At 43.9% G+C, this 14,831-nt stretch overlaps 1 protein-coding gene across 5 annotated transcripts in view; it reads right to left on the reverse strand.

Annotated features, from left to right (window-relative positions):
* Positions 1-14,629, reverse strand: part of LOC143666900 (cytochrome P450 3A12-like) — a 35,866-nt gene extending 21,237 nt beyond the window's left edge. For 3 of the 5 annotated variants that reach the window (XR_013167769.1, XR_013167768.1, XM_077140491.1), the window contains exons 1-7: positions 14,290-14,629; positions 13,727-13,880; positions 13,356-13,584; positions 6,249-6,362; positions 5,903-5,991; positions 4,464-4,612; positions 2,009-2,169 (exon numbers count right to left, since the gene is read on the reverse strand). Coding sequence is in view for 3 of the 5 variants with exons in the window: in XM_077140491.1 (XP_076996606.1) it covers positions 2,009-2,169; positions 4,464-4,612; positions 5,903-5,991; positions 6,249-6,362; positions 13,356-13,391 (549 nt within the window). In the remaining 2 variants the exon portion in view is untranslated. The remainder of the gene's footprint in view (positions 1-2,008; positions 2,170-4,463; positions 4,613-5,902; positions 5,992-6,248; positions 6,363-13,355; positions 13,585-13,726; positions 13,881-14,289) is intronic. The other 2 variants (XM_077140490.1, XM_077140489.1) reach the window with 1 other exon arrangement.
* Between the last annotated feature and the right edge of the window lie 202 nt (positions 14,630-14,831).

The raw sequence follows: 14,831 nt of genomic DNA on the forward strand, positions 1-14,831 counted from the left end.
ATGCTCCACTATATCCACGATGTCACTCTGCTCCCTCTGTAACTTGGATCACGGAACCACACTCAGTGGGTGGACCAGCTCTGCCCTTAGCTGGTGGGGGATGGGGTGGGAGAGGACCCAGCAAGGGTGTCACAAGATTCTTCAACTTTTAGGAAGGATTTTTCTTGATTTGGTGCTCACTCTGTTGTTGTAGTCCTTTCATAGCTAGCTAAATATTAGATCTCTGGAGATTTGAGAAAGATGTTTCTGACAATTCTTGTTGTTGTTCAAAGCTTCTGTTGGGAGACTAAGCCCTGTAACTTCTCACTCGCCATCTTGGTCAGAGCCGTTTATACTGGACAGACCATAATGTAGAGCATGAGAGCCAGGCTCAAGGCCTGATTCACACTGTCACTTCATGACCACTCATGCACGACCCTGGGACGGTTCCCAGCTTTCTGAGATGGCACATGGAGGTGATGACACTTGACTGACAAGACATTCCTTATTCACCCAGTGTCCAAGCAGCCATGTTCCCGTCTCCCACCTACCTTCTAGTGACCAGTTTTGCAATACGGTTATGAACCGTGTGTCACATGGGCAGTTCCAGGCCAAAGCATTTGAGAGGCAGGAGCCAGACTCAGGCTCTCCCCTTCCCCAGTGAGGGTGATCATGGGTCTCAGCCAGTGTAGCTGCGAGTGGCAGAGCCCCTTTAGTCTGGACCCCTGAGTGTCTGTGCACAGCGGAGCCTCCCAACCTCACATGCTACATGTGTGAGTCAGAAACAAACTTTGTTCTGTGATGCCACTGGGTGTGAGGCCACTTCTCCCAACAGAAGCTTTGAACAACAACAAGAATTGTCAGAAACATCTTTCTCAAATCTCCAGAGTTAATTTGTTACTGAGCCATCGTCTATGTTACCTGAATAATCCAGAAGTTTGTGATGATTCAATTCATTTATAAATGCAATGCATTTAGAACAGGGTCTGACATATAGAGTAAGACAGAAAGTGTTCGTTTGACTATTATGTTGCATTGCAAGCCCTCTCCAAAGTTCTCCAGCTACATTAATCTAGATTAATTAAAAATTTTTTTGGGGTGAGAATGTTAATATTATTATAAAAGAGCCAGTCTCTGCCTCTTGGTGTCTTTAACATAATACTGTAATCAAAAGAATCCTACTATGGATTGACCAGAGAGAAAAGATCATCTGTGATATAGGCAGGACCTAAAATATATCATCACATCAATGAGGGACTAATGACTCAGAAAAGTCCTAAGACTCGTCCTAACAACACAGCCAGGACACAGTCCCATAGCTTCTATTTCCTACCCCATGCTCTTTCCACTACACCAGGCTTCCCCTGGGCTGCAAAGTGTCCCCAGCCTTCTAGATTACACTGGTGGCCCCAAAGCTTCACCCCTTTCTGTATGCACTTCCTCTGCCATCTAATCCTACATGCTTTTCCAGTCTGGAACTGGGCATCACTGCATGGCTTCCTTTGGACCAATGGAATGTTGACAGCTGAGCTTATTTAGGCGCCCAAACACTGGGCTTCTGGCTCTTTCCCTCTACCCATGCCCAAGAAGAGCACAGCAGCTGGTCTGCTGGGCTATGAGAGACATGAGGGGCAGACATGAACCTGCCAACAACCCAGTGAGGCCAGCACAGGTCAGCAATGGTCAGGCCAAAGCAGGGCCAGCCAGTGTCAGCAGAGGTAATTATCTCAAACACATGAGCAGCAAGTGCTTATTGTTAGATGCCAAGGAGGTTTTGTGATTGGTGTTTCTTGGCATGACTGTGATAACAGATAGCTGGTATACCAGGACCAGCTTTGCTTTCTAATGTTCTTATATTTCTGCAGGTAGAGAAACACCTGTTACCAATTTCCCTTTTGTCTTTGCTCTTTAGATTCTTCCCAAATAGTGCAGGTGAAAGAATCTACACTTAGGTTTTGTAAAAATTCTCCTAGGAAGTGGCAAGGAAGCTCTACGTCTTCCCGCCCTCTCCTCTCTAGCACCCACACACCTTGTTGGGCAGTGCAGCATCAATCTCCTCCTGCAGTTTCTTCTGGACATCAGGGTGTGTGGCCAATTCATACATAAGGAAGGAGAGCACACTGCTAGTGCTCTCATAGCCAGTGAAGATAAAGATAATTGACTGAGCTAAAAGCTCCAGCTCAGTCAGAGCTAAAAGGAGAGGAAGGACATGTTAGGTGAAGTAGGTCAGTATAAAATATCACAGGCCAGACAGAGAGAAAGTAAAAGAAAATTCCCAAATCCCTAGGGAAAAGTGGAAAAAGCACATAGTCACACTTGGAACATGCAGCCTACAGAGTCTGAAAAGGACAAAAGCGTTTCCATTGTTTCCTGAGGTCTTACTATCCTTGGCATCTCCTCCTGGCTATGCCCCTTCCATCCACACAGGTGGATGGAATTTCATGTGGCAGCGCTTCTGTCTACTGTGCTCAGCGCTATGCACATGGCTTGGGGAACCCTAAAAGTGCTTTAGCTGGAAGTCGTAGATGGGTTAGCATTCTCACCCCAGAAACATTTTTAATTAATCTAGATTAATAAAGCTGGAGAACTTTGGAGAGGGCTTGCAACACTAAGGCTTAACTCTAGAGGAAACATAAAGGCTCTTCCATTTAAACATGCTTTCTGGAACGGGAGGGAGCAGCCCTGGGCTGCAGGTGAGCACCTGTGACCAAAGCTTCATCTTTGGACCAGGAATATCAGCAGCATCTGAGAGCTGGTTAGAAATGCAGAATCCCCAACCACAGCCAGGGACCACAGCAGCTAAATCTGCCTTTTAACAGGATCCCCAGGTGATCCATGTGTACAGTCCAGCTGGGAAGCAGGGCTTGTACCGTCAAGAGTCTTCAGATACCAGAAGACCTGGCAAAAACCTTCGAAATAGATGCTCTTCAATATGTACAGAAACTACAGAGACAGTCAAAAATCCAGAAGAGTGGTGGTTGCAACAACTTGGATAAATATTGAAAATGTTATGCTAATTGAAAAAAACCAGATACAAGAGACAGCATATTATAGGGTTCGTGTATTATTAGTTAGGGTTTTCTAGAGAAACAGAACCAAAAGGAAATATTTGTATATATAAAATTTATAAAAATGTCTCATGTAACCATGGGAATGTAGAATCCAAAATCCATAGGGCAGGCTGTGAAGCTGATGATTCCGATAGAGTGTCTGGACGAACTCCACAGGAAAGGCTCGCTGGCGGAAGTAGAGAGCCTGTCTCTTCTGAATTCTCCTTACAAGGCTTCCAGTGACTAGATTATGCATCACTCATTGCAGAAGACCCTCCCCTTGGCTGATTACAAATGGAATTAGCTGTGGATGCAGCTGACGTGATCATGATCTAATTCTATGAAATGCCCTCCTAATAATAGACAGGACAGCACTTGACCAAACAGACAAACAGGTACCACCACCTGACCAAGTTGACATGTGAACCTGACCATGACAGTTCGATTTATACCCAGAATAGACAGATCTATAGTAACAGAGGCAGATTGGTGGTGCCAAACGGAGGGGCTTAGGGGAGGAGAGGAGGAGCTGCTTCCTGACTATGGCATTTCCTTTGAGGGTGATGAAAACATTTTAGAATGAGATAATAGTGATGGTTCCACAACATTTTGAATATATTAAAATGTCACAATAGTAAATTTTATTTTTTATTTTTTACAGATTTTATATCAATGATAAATTTTATGTTCCGTATATTTTACCACAATAAAAGAAAATCAAGTAGTAACAAGTTTTGGTGTGGATGTGCTGAAACTGGAGCCTTCCTACACTGCTGGTAGGAATGGAAAGTGCTAGAGCCCCTCTGGAAACAGTCTGCAAGTCCTGCAGGAAGTTCTGCAAGTGGTTAAACAGGAAGATATCATATGACCCAGATCTTATACCCTTAGCTATCTACCGAAGAACAAGGAAAAGCCCATTTCCACACAAAGACTTCCACATGGATAATTTTGCATTTTCCTTAAGTGCCAAAAGGTGAAAACACCCCACATTCTATGAATGAATTAACAGAATATGATATGTCTAAACAATGCAGTATTATGTGGTCAAACAAAGAGATGAAGCTCAGATACACAAAAGAACATGGATCAATGTTTGAAATAGTATGCTGAGCTAAAGCGAGTCACAAAAGACCATACGTTATATGATCCCATTATATGAAATGTCCAGAAAATCTATAGAGACACAAAATAGCTGAGTGGTTTCACGGGGATGAGAGAGAGGGTGTTGTGGAGGGCAGTAGGTAAAGGGGAAGGGGTCCTTACTGAGGGGGTAAAAATGTTCTAAAATTGGGAGGAAGGTTGCACATCTCTTTGGATCCACCAAAAACCACTGAATTGTACAATGTAAATAGGTGAATTGCATGGTATATGAATTATATGTCAATGAAGTCATTATTAAAAAAACAAATGAGGAAGAAGTAGCAGCGCACATGCATGCTGAGAAGAAGACAGGGTCCAAGAAATCAAACTTTATGAGCTTCTTGACTTTCTGCACGAAGGGATCCTGAGGGTTGTTGAGGGAATCGATGTTCACCCCAAATGATGTGCACGTGATGACGTCCATGCTGTATGCCCTGAAGATGCTAAGCAGGATAGAGAGACGGGAGGTGTCAAATCAGCCCCACTCACCATCCCTCCCAGCACAGTCAACAAGAAGTGCCTGAAATTCAAACTCCCAGACAAGACAGCACAGGGACCCAGAATCCAGGACCTTCCCCTGGAAGAGCTGAACAGTCCACATGGCCATCACCCATGTGTCCTACAGAGGCATGTCCCAGGTGTCAGGGGGGCAGCTTGGTGGGTGGGGACATGAGGCGGGATGGACCCACAGGTGAGCAAGGAGCTCGGGTACAGAGGGAAATGGACCCCGGATAGAATGCAGCAGTGCATATGGAGGGTGTGTGAGCACAGGGCTGGAGCAGGACAAGGAGGGGAAAGTTCACTTTGCTCAGGTGCCAAGAAAGGGGGCATCTCACTCAGGTCTTGCGTCTCCAGTTTCCATACCCAGAGCTGAATGCTGCCCCCAGCACGTGCCAGAACCTTCACATCCTGTTCTCAGGTACTGGGAATTTTGTCCACCTTTCTCTACACCACCCACTGAGTCCTGAAGAATCTGCTCTGCCCCAACTCCTGGGATCCAAGGTTTACATGAGGTCAGGATCATTTCCATAAAATGGGAGCTCTAAGAATGTTCCTAGTTTAAAAAAAATCAAAATTCACTTCAAAATCGATCTGAGCATCCCACAGGCAAGTGATCATATGCCCTATGTTTGTTCAGGTCAGTCCCAGTTTATACCTGTTCCTGCATCACTCAAAAGTGTCCAGTTTAGACAATGAACGAAATGGTCACTCCACCCATACCCTGTAGAGGGCCTTCTCTTTTTCAGGCTGAAGGAAGAACTGGTGGAAAGATTAACACTTAGCATTTTCCCTTGTTTATTCAGCAAATGTGTGAAGGGGTTTAAGTTGCTCCAAGTTCCACATTTGAGCTTTCCTGCTCATCAAATGCCTTCCAACATGAACCACAGCCTTCCCCTCCCACCACGCCATTCCCTGTACATGCTGAGCTTTGGCACTATGGATCACGTTTCTTGGTTCTCAGCCTCCTCATTTCTTTTGTTCTCCTGAATATCCAAGGTGAGTTCATCCTGGCTCATGTACACAGGGAGGAAGACCCTTTCCTCCTGGCTGCCCAGTCATCTGATAGGAACCAGCCCTTCTTGGGTTGCACATTGAAGTCTGAATACCCCACATCCCACACTGGCTTTCGTTTGGTCAAAAGAGCATCTCAACAGTGGGCTGTTAGCTCCTTCACAGGCAGCTGGACGCCTCATGGCCACGTTCAGAAACCCAGCAGCCACCCTCTTACTTACTCTTTCAGGGTGACAGGCTTGCCCCCCTCTGCCTCCTTCCTCAGGTTCTTCACCAACACATCTCCATACTGGCCAATGATGGGGAACATCTCAACACAAAGCAGAGCATCAACGTGCATAAATGTGGAGACCTAAGGCTGCCAGGACCAGGCTTTCCCAAGCATGGAAGCAGAAGTGACATTTACAGAGGATCAGGTAGGTCTCTTCTGGGAATTACCAGTAAGGGAAAATTTTAGGAATCTCAAATTCAGTTGAATACCCCTTAGTAAGAGACAATGACATCATTTCCATGAGCTCCCAGAATCCACCTGCAAGTTTATACTGAAAAGCCCTCTTCTTTTCTTACCTCCTTGAGCTTTCCACTGGTGGATGTTCGGGGCAGCAATGTTTGCAATCTCTTCCTATGTTCACCCTCAGAGAAGGTCATGGCATATTTCATAAAATCCACTGGACCTAGGGACTAAAGTACAAAGCAAAAGACATTTTGTTCAACATAAAGTTTTATATCTCCACAGTTGTAGAAAATTTCCTAAACAGGCATTCATTTATTGAGCAATTAATTAGTGACTTTCTATTTCATAGAGGATCAATCTTAGATTCTCCATAAACATTTATCCCACAAATATGTACCATTACCTGCAGTGGTTTCTGCCTGTATATACCAATCCCCTTTTAACAGAAGTATTCCACATTGTAGGGGGATTCTTCTTCCAGGTAAATAGACAAGAACAAAACCTCCAGGACTGTGGAGGATAGAAAGGGCTTTGTAAGACATAGCCAGATGACTTTAGCAAAGTGTAAGTGGCCTCAGGTCAGTTCTAATTCATGTACAATTACAGTATGAGCAACTCAAAAAAGGAATGATTCTTACATGAGCTTCAAAAATTATAGGTGAATGCTTAAAATATTGGGAATCCATTTGCTATTACAAAAAAAAATTACATGGATATCCTTTCCCCTTATATTAACCCCCCAAGGATAGAAGAGAAAATAAAGAGATCACTTTATTTCTCAACTGGAGCAAGTTTATCAATCCAAATTGGTAAGTGTCCTTCCATCTTGCAAAACAATATTTCGTCTAAAGTGATGACCTCCAACACTTATTCATGATAAAAACTTTCACTGAACTAGGAGGATAGGGAAACGTCCTCACCATAATAAAGAACATCTACATAAAAACCTACAGTTATCATCATATTGATGGTTAATGACTGAATGCTTTCCCCCCTTACTTTGGGAACAAGTCAAGACGGTCACTTCATCACTTCCCTCTACACTGTACTGGAAATCCTAGATAGTACAATACAACAAGAAAAATAAATGACACAGAATGGAAAGGAAGAAACAGAACTGTCTCTAATCTTAGATGACAGAATTGTCAATATAGAAAATCTAAAATCTCAAGGAATATACAGAAGAAAAAAACAAAACCCCTAAAACTTCTACTCCTAATAAATGGGTTTAGCAATGTTACAGGATGTAACTTCAACTTACAAAATCAATTGTATTTCTATATAACAACAAGAAATGGGTGGAAACTGAAATAAAAAAACACAATATCATTAATAATCGCTCCAAAGAAAATGGAATATTTAGGTATAAATCTATCAACATAAGTATAGAATCTCTAAGTAAAATAATAAAATTCTGAAGAAAAGATTAAAAATAACCCTAAGTAAACGGCATACTGTGTCATGGTTCAACTGAGCAAAGAGGTAAATTATTCCCAAGTTTATCTAAAGGTTAATCCAATTCTTTTCAAAATCCCAGCAAAGACATTTGTAGACATAAAGAAGCTTATTCCAAATTTGTATGGAAAGTCAAAGGATCAAGAATAGCTCAGGTAGTTCTGAAAAAGAATAATAAAGTGGGAGAAGTCACTCTACATAATAAAAACCTACCACATAGCTACAGTATTCAGGATATTCACAGAGATCCACGGAACAGGTAGAGGATGAGAAACAGACCTATGGAAATATGCCCCAAATTGTTAACAATTGTACAAGAGAAATCCAATGGAGCAAGCACAGACTTTCCAACAAATGATATCAAAGCAATTGGACATCCCTAGCTAAAAAAAAAACATCCAAAGTCTCATACCCTATACCAAAGTTATGTCAAATGGATCACAACCCTTGAGTGGAAAATGTAATAATACAAAACTGTAAGGAAGAACACGGGAGAAAATCATTGAGGCTTTTTGTTTGGCAGAAGAGTTTTCAAACTCAACAACAAAAGCACAATCCATAAAAGAAAAAAGTCATATTTTGGTCTCATCAAAATAAAAGCAGTTTCATCTGCAATAGCCCTATTAAGAGGAAAAGACATTTACACCAGCGACTGTGAATGATGTGGTGCTGGAAGAGTTCCAGACTTGATATGGTGGTTATACACATCTACAGTTGTGATAAAGTTGCATAGAGCTACACACACACACACACACACAAGTGTCTGCATCTGAAACTGCAAGTCATGGTAGATTCTAGATCCAGGATCTCCTGAAAACTAGGGCTGCTTGGGACCCCCCTGCTGCCTCCAGAACAGATGGCTGCAGGAATCCACTTAGGCTGGGGAAGAGGAGAGTGTCTTAGTATGATTACTGATTGCTGAATTAGCTCACATAAACCCCAAGTCTCTCTTATTCCTTTTGGAAATAAAACCCAAATGGACAATAAAATGGTTTCATCTTCCTGACTATAGCACATTTAGCTGGGATGTTTTGTTTGTTTGTTTTCTATTTTAAAAAATTTAACAACAAACGAACAAAAGCATTCTTAACATATGATCATTCTGTTCTACATATATAATCCGTAATTTACAATATCATCACATAGTTGCATATTCATTATCATGATAATTTCTTAGGACATTTGTATCAATTCAGAAAAAGAAATAAAAAGACAACAGAAAAAGAAATAAAATGAAAACAAACAAAAAAGATTATACATACCATACCCCTTTCCCTTCCCTTTCATTGATCACTAGCATTTCAAACTAAGTTTATTTTAACATTTATTCCCCCTATTATTTATTTTTATTCCATATGTTCTACTCATCTGTTGACAAGGTAGATAAAAGGAGCATCGGACACAAGGTTTTCACAATCATACAGTCACATTGTGAAAGCTATATCATTATTCGATCATCATCAAGGAACTTGGCTACTGGAACACAGCTCTACATTTTCAGGCATTTCCCTCCAGCCTCTCCATTACATCTTGAATAACAAGGTGATATCTACTTAATGTGTAAGAATAACCTCCAGGATAACCTCTCGACTCTGTTTGGAAATCTCAGCCATTGACACTTTGTCTCATTTCACTCTTCCCCCTTTTGGTCAAGAAGGTTTTCTCAATCCCTTGATGCTGACTCTCAGCTCATTCTAGGGTTTTTTTTCAATCCCTTGATGCTGAGTCTCGGCTCATTCTAGGGTTTCTGTTCCATGTTGCCAGGAAAGTCCACACTCCTGGGAGTCGTGTCCCACGAAGACAGGGGGAGGGTGGTGAGTTTGCTTGTTGTGGTAGCTGGAGAGAGGCCACATCTGAACAACAAAAGAGGCTCTCTTGGGGATGACTCTTAGGCCTAAATTTTAAGTAGGCTTGACCTATCCTTTGTGGGGTTAAGTTTCATATGAACAATCCCCAAGACTGGGGGCTTAGCCTATAGCTTTGGTTGTCCACACTGCTTGTGAAAATATCAAGAATTCAACTTGGGGAAGTTGAATTTCTCCCCTTTCTCACCATTCCCTGAAGGGGAATTTGCAAGTACTTTTCCACTCACTGATCAAATCACTCTGGGATTTATTGGGGCATCACTCTGGACAAACCAACAAAATCTCTTGTCCTACCCAAGGTTCCATATACTTATGGTGTTCAACCAAGCTATTTACATAAGTTATATTAGAAAATGCGCTAGTCAAAAATATAAATTTTGTACCAAATAAACACTTTTTTTTTAGTCTTACACATAAGTTGAAATTTTAAAATATTAATTACCATCTATTTTCAGCACCCTGCAGTAATGACATTCCTTTGTTCTTCCTCATGAAAAAACATTTTTAAAATTTGTACATTTAGTCACTATCGTTATACACTCTAGGCATTCCTAGATTATGCCATCTCAATCTTTATCATCTATATTTCTTTCTGATTTCATTTATGCCCCATCCCTACTCCCTCTATCATTCTCACATTCAGCTTCTTTCAGTGTTTTAACATAATTGTATTATAGTTAGGTAGCATTGTGCTGTTGGCTAGGATGTTTTCACAACAAAGCTGCACAGGACCATCCCCCCCACCTTACGCATTTCAGGGCCTGGTTCCACTGGCTGCCACCTCTACCAGCAGCCATGGGCTGGACTGCTTGGGAGGAAATGTGAAGCCAGCACAGTGTCATAATCAAGGCAAATGCTTCGGCTCTGCCAAGAAAAACATGAGAAGGCATATGTTTTGTGCCACTGAATTCTATGCTAGGGATCACTCACATGAAAGACTCATGCTAACAGTTGTGCTGAACATGGGAGAGGGGACAACCTGCGTATAAATTTCCACTCTAGTCATTCGTGTATTGATGCAGTCATTCTGTACTTTTAAAGCTTGGCCATAAGCACATGGGGTGCAAAAATGACTAAGACCCAGTCATTATTCAGAGATAAGAGATAAACTGGTCATATCATTTGGCCAAGGGAAAATAATTATACAGGTGTAAGAAATGCATTGCCTTATCAACATTCATTAACGTATTTTCTTTCTTGGGCTTCTCAACATTTGTCAGAGTTGAATCTCAAATAACATTCAGAGGGGCTCAGGTCCTGGAATGAGTGGACAGGGTATTTCTCAACTCAGAGCTATGGGAAACACCATCAGGTTGATGCTTCCATTCTTTTATACCAGCAGCCTCCACAGTCCCTCTCCCAGGCAGCCTGCACTGGTTGCCACTGGCCGCGATTGTGTTCATGCTATGGGTAGGCACTGTTGCTCTGAAATGATTTGATATTCGATAAAAATGATTATACTGTTGCATTCTTGACTATGCAAAAAAAAAGAAAGATTATTTGTCCATAACTTAGTCCTCAAGCTTCAGTCTTTCCAGCAGGAAAACACTTGATCTTGCCAAATTGGGGTGTTCTTCTTTGCTAGCTACTAGAATGCAAAATACCAGAAACAGAATGGGATTTAAAAGGGGGAATTTAATAAGTTGCTAGTTTACAGTTCTAAGACTGAGAAAATGTCCCAATTAAAACAAGTCTATAGAAATGTCCAATCAAAGGCATCCAGGGAAAGATACCTCGGTTCAAGAAGGTTTATTAAGTTCATGATTTCTCTCTCAAGTGGAAGGGCACATGGCAAACACAGTGTCATCTGCTAGCTTCTTTTCCTGGCTTCCTGTTTCATGAAGCTCCCTGGGAGGCATTTTACTTCTTCATCTCCAAAGTCACTGGCTGGTGGGCTCTGCTTCTCATGGCTATGTCGTTCTGCTCTGCTCTCTCTGAATCTCCCATTCTCCAAAATGTTTCCTCTTTTAAAGGACTCCAATAAATCAATCAAGACCCACCCAAATGGGTGGAGCCATGTCGTCACCTAATCCAGGTTAACAACCATTCTTGACTAAATCACATCATCAGGGAGATGATCTGATTACAGTTTCAAACATACAATATTGAATAGGGATTATTCTACCTTTATGAAATGGGATTTTGATTAAAACATGGCTTTTCTAGGGGGCATACTTCCTTTCAAACCAGCACATGGGGTAACCAGGTGGTATCTAATTTGGATGGTGAATAGCCAACACCTCTGTGTCTTGAGGTGGAGGGAGGGCTGTGAGGAGATGGTGGGCTGCAGCCATCCTTGGCCCTCAGTTGGATGTGAGGAGGTGGGTGCTTCACCCAGTGTCCTGCTGTGGTGGTGTCTCTCTTCCCTGATGGACTGTGAAGTGGCCTCCAGATTCCTCCACAGGGTCCCCATGGACTGCCTGTCTCTCCCAGGCTCTTGTCCTTCTAGAATATTCCCTCTTGGCACCCTGATAGGCCCCCTTATCATCCCCACTCCTGGTACTGCCCTCTGGCTCCCCTCTACCATGGTCGGAGGATTCTCCTCCAGAAGGCTCTGGAACACATCCTAGGAAGGCTGGTGCTGCTCTTCTCTGCTCCCGTGTCCCTCAAAACTTTTGGGAGTTTGGATAATTCACCCCTACCCCATTACCCCTGGACTGTGGCGTAAAAAAGGATGCTTTATCCCCTCTCCCTGGAAATGGAAAGTTAGTTTGTACATCATGGGTTTTAAATACTCATTTAGGGACCCAAAAGTTGAGCACTGGCTATTTCCTCTCCCTCTGTGTTCCTTCCATAAGGATGTGAATCCTCCCCGGGGAATGGATGCCTCTGACTACATTTGAAAGGCTAATGTTCTAGAAATTGGATGGATGGGCTTGTCCTTAGCATGTCCACATATTATATTTATGTCTCTGTCTGCAGTGTTGGGCCATCAGTTTCCCCAGGAAATGAGATTTCTCTACTGGAACTACCTTTGTTGAGTTCCCACAACTTTCTAAAAATGCCCAATCCCATGGACCTATGGGAGCTTCTCAATCTCTCTCTTATTTATTCATTCACGTATTCATTTTGCAGAGCATCACATATTAGGCAACAAGCCATGTACTAAATAAAAAGGATAAAGAAGTTGGAATCCGTAGCTCATACTCTAATGGGAGAGAGACACTGAGCAAGTAGCTATATAAGTAAACATCATGGGGACAGATACTAAGACATTAAAGATCCCTGAAAAAGGGAAAGAACCCTGACACTTGAGCTCCCAGCAGTACATGACAGCATGGCCCCTTTACGAGGCCTGGCGGCCATAGCACCAGTGGACTGAGGGGGTGGATGGTGGCCTCGGGCAGGCCTGGGTCTGTCTCTGCCTGTGTCCGTAAGGGAAAGTGACCCCCATGGGACAGAGAGGACTAAGGTCTCCCCTCTCCCAAACTTAGGGTGCCTTAGGGACTGTCTCCCTCTCAACCTTATGTGTCTTCTTAGGATTTTCTAAGACCTCCCACCACCTCTTTCATTTTATCCCCCATGTAGGTCTTTCTGGGTCCCCCAGTCTTCCTGCCTGGACAAGAGCCACGAGCCTGGCCTCTGTCTTCTGAACAGTGACACGGTCATCCCGGGGCAGGGGCCTCTGTGCCAGTGTGACCTAGGTCTTCCTTGTGTCTGGTGCTCCAGGGCCCCAGGTGGGGGCAGGACTAAAGGGAGGTTGTGCAGAGGTGCTGGGTGGGGGCAGGGGTTAGGAGGTTGTGTGGGGAGAGGGACAGTAAGGAAAGGGTGTGGGCAGGGCTCTGGGCCTCTGGGGACATCAGATCCACGGACAGCTAGCAAGGAAGGAACCCTCAGAAATCCCCGGAGACACACGCTATGCAATGGTCATTTAAACTCTCCCGGTCTCAGTTGCCTTACCTGTAAAATGGGAGCTGACAGCTGTGCCTCTCCCATTCAAAGAAGACCAGGCCAGCAAGGGCTGCTGCAGGCTTGGGGCCTGTCAGCCTGTCTCGAGTCAAAGCCCAGCATGGTGGCTTTGGCTGGAGAGAACCGTGAGGTTGCCCAGTGTGGGGTCTGTACGGATCACAAGATGCCGTCCCCAGGCATGTTTGCTCAACATGAACTCAGCGGAAACAGTTCAGAAGCACTGTGAAGTAAGGACAAGCATTACTGGGTAACCACATGATGACACAATGTATTTTCTCTTATCAACAAGAGGTGAAGATTTTTCTTTCTTTAGTTGAAAGAAAAATAAAAAGGGTATGTGTCCACCTGTCCTTCTGACTCACCCTAGGACTTGTTCTCCTACTCTTGAGGAATCTCTGGCCCGGCGCTGTCCTACCCAGCAGCTGCCGGCCACACATGGCCACTGAGCCTGGAACTGAGGCTGCTCTGGACAGAGCAATGCCATGAAGTGTCACATTCACACTGCAGTTTGAAGATCTAGCATGAAACAGAATGTAAAGGATTTCATTAGAGGCTGTGTGACCAGAGACAAAGCTCTCCTTAACAAACCAGGAGGGAAGCATGCTGGGCCAAGGCTTTCTTTAACTCTAAAACCCTAATATGATCAACAGGGAACGATATGGGCTCCTAGGAGACAGGTTCAGGGAAAACAAAGAATCATTGTGTATTAGAAAGCATTTCCTCCTTTTTTGGGTCAGAGAGAAGGACTTAATGTAAATGGGCTGAAACAGAAAAGGGCATGATGTGGCTCAGGTAACACCCTCTCCCTAGCTCTGTGTTCGCTGTATTCCCCTGACACGTTCCCTGCCTGGTAATGCAGGGGCCCAGTAACAACTCCATCCTCACGTCCTCATGACTCAGCAGTTCCAAAATGGAAAGAACATGCCTTTTGCTCAGCTGTTCCAGCAAAAGTCACAAGCCGGGTACATTCCCATCAACTCCGATTGACTAGACATGGTTCAGAGGCACATCCCAGGAGCAGGGCAAATGGTGGTGGCAGAAGCAGGAAGAAAGACACTTAATTCTCTCCCATGATGAGGCGTCAGGAGGTAGATAGTGCCAGGACTGGTGCAATGATGACATCAAAGACAAACTCCTTTCACCTTCCTGCCATCTTCAGAGTATCTCTACTCGTGGTTGCAAGGCGACCGCTGCCCCTCTGAGTTCTCGCCCCACTCCTCCCTTACTGTGGAAGGAAGCATTTCCCAGAAGCCCCTCGGAAACTGCCCTCCGTGTCTCATTGGCTAGGTCTGGGTCACATGACACACACCCCCCACCAATCCCAGCCGAGGGGAACAGCATGGCCGCGTTAGGCTCAGACCACCGATGTCAGACCCTGCGGCTGGACACCTTGTTCTTCAGGTGAACCGGGGGCCACGCTGGCTAGAGAGAAGCGGAGAGCAGCCATCGAGGTACCACAGTAACGTC

This window comes from Tamandua tetradactyla, chromosome 23 (assembly GCF_023851605.1).
Source record: "Tamandua tetradactyla isolate mTamTet1 chromosome 23, mTamTet1.pri, whole genome shotgun sequence".
NCBI lineage: Eukaryota > Metazoa > Chordata > Mammalia > Pilosa > Myrmecophagidae > Tamandua > Tamandua tetradactyla.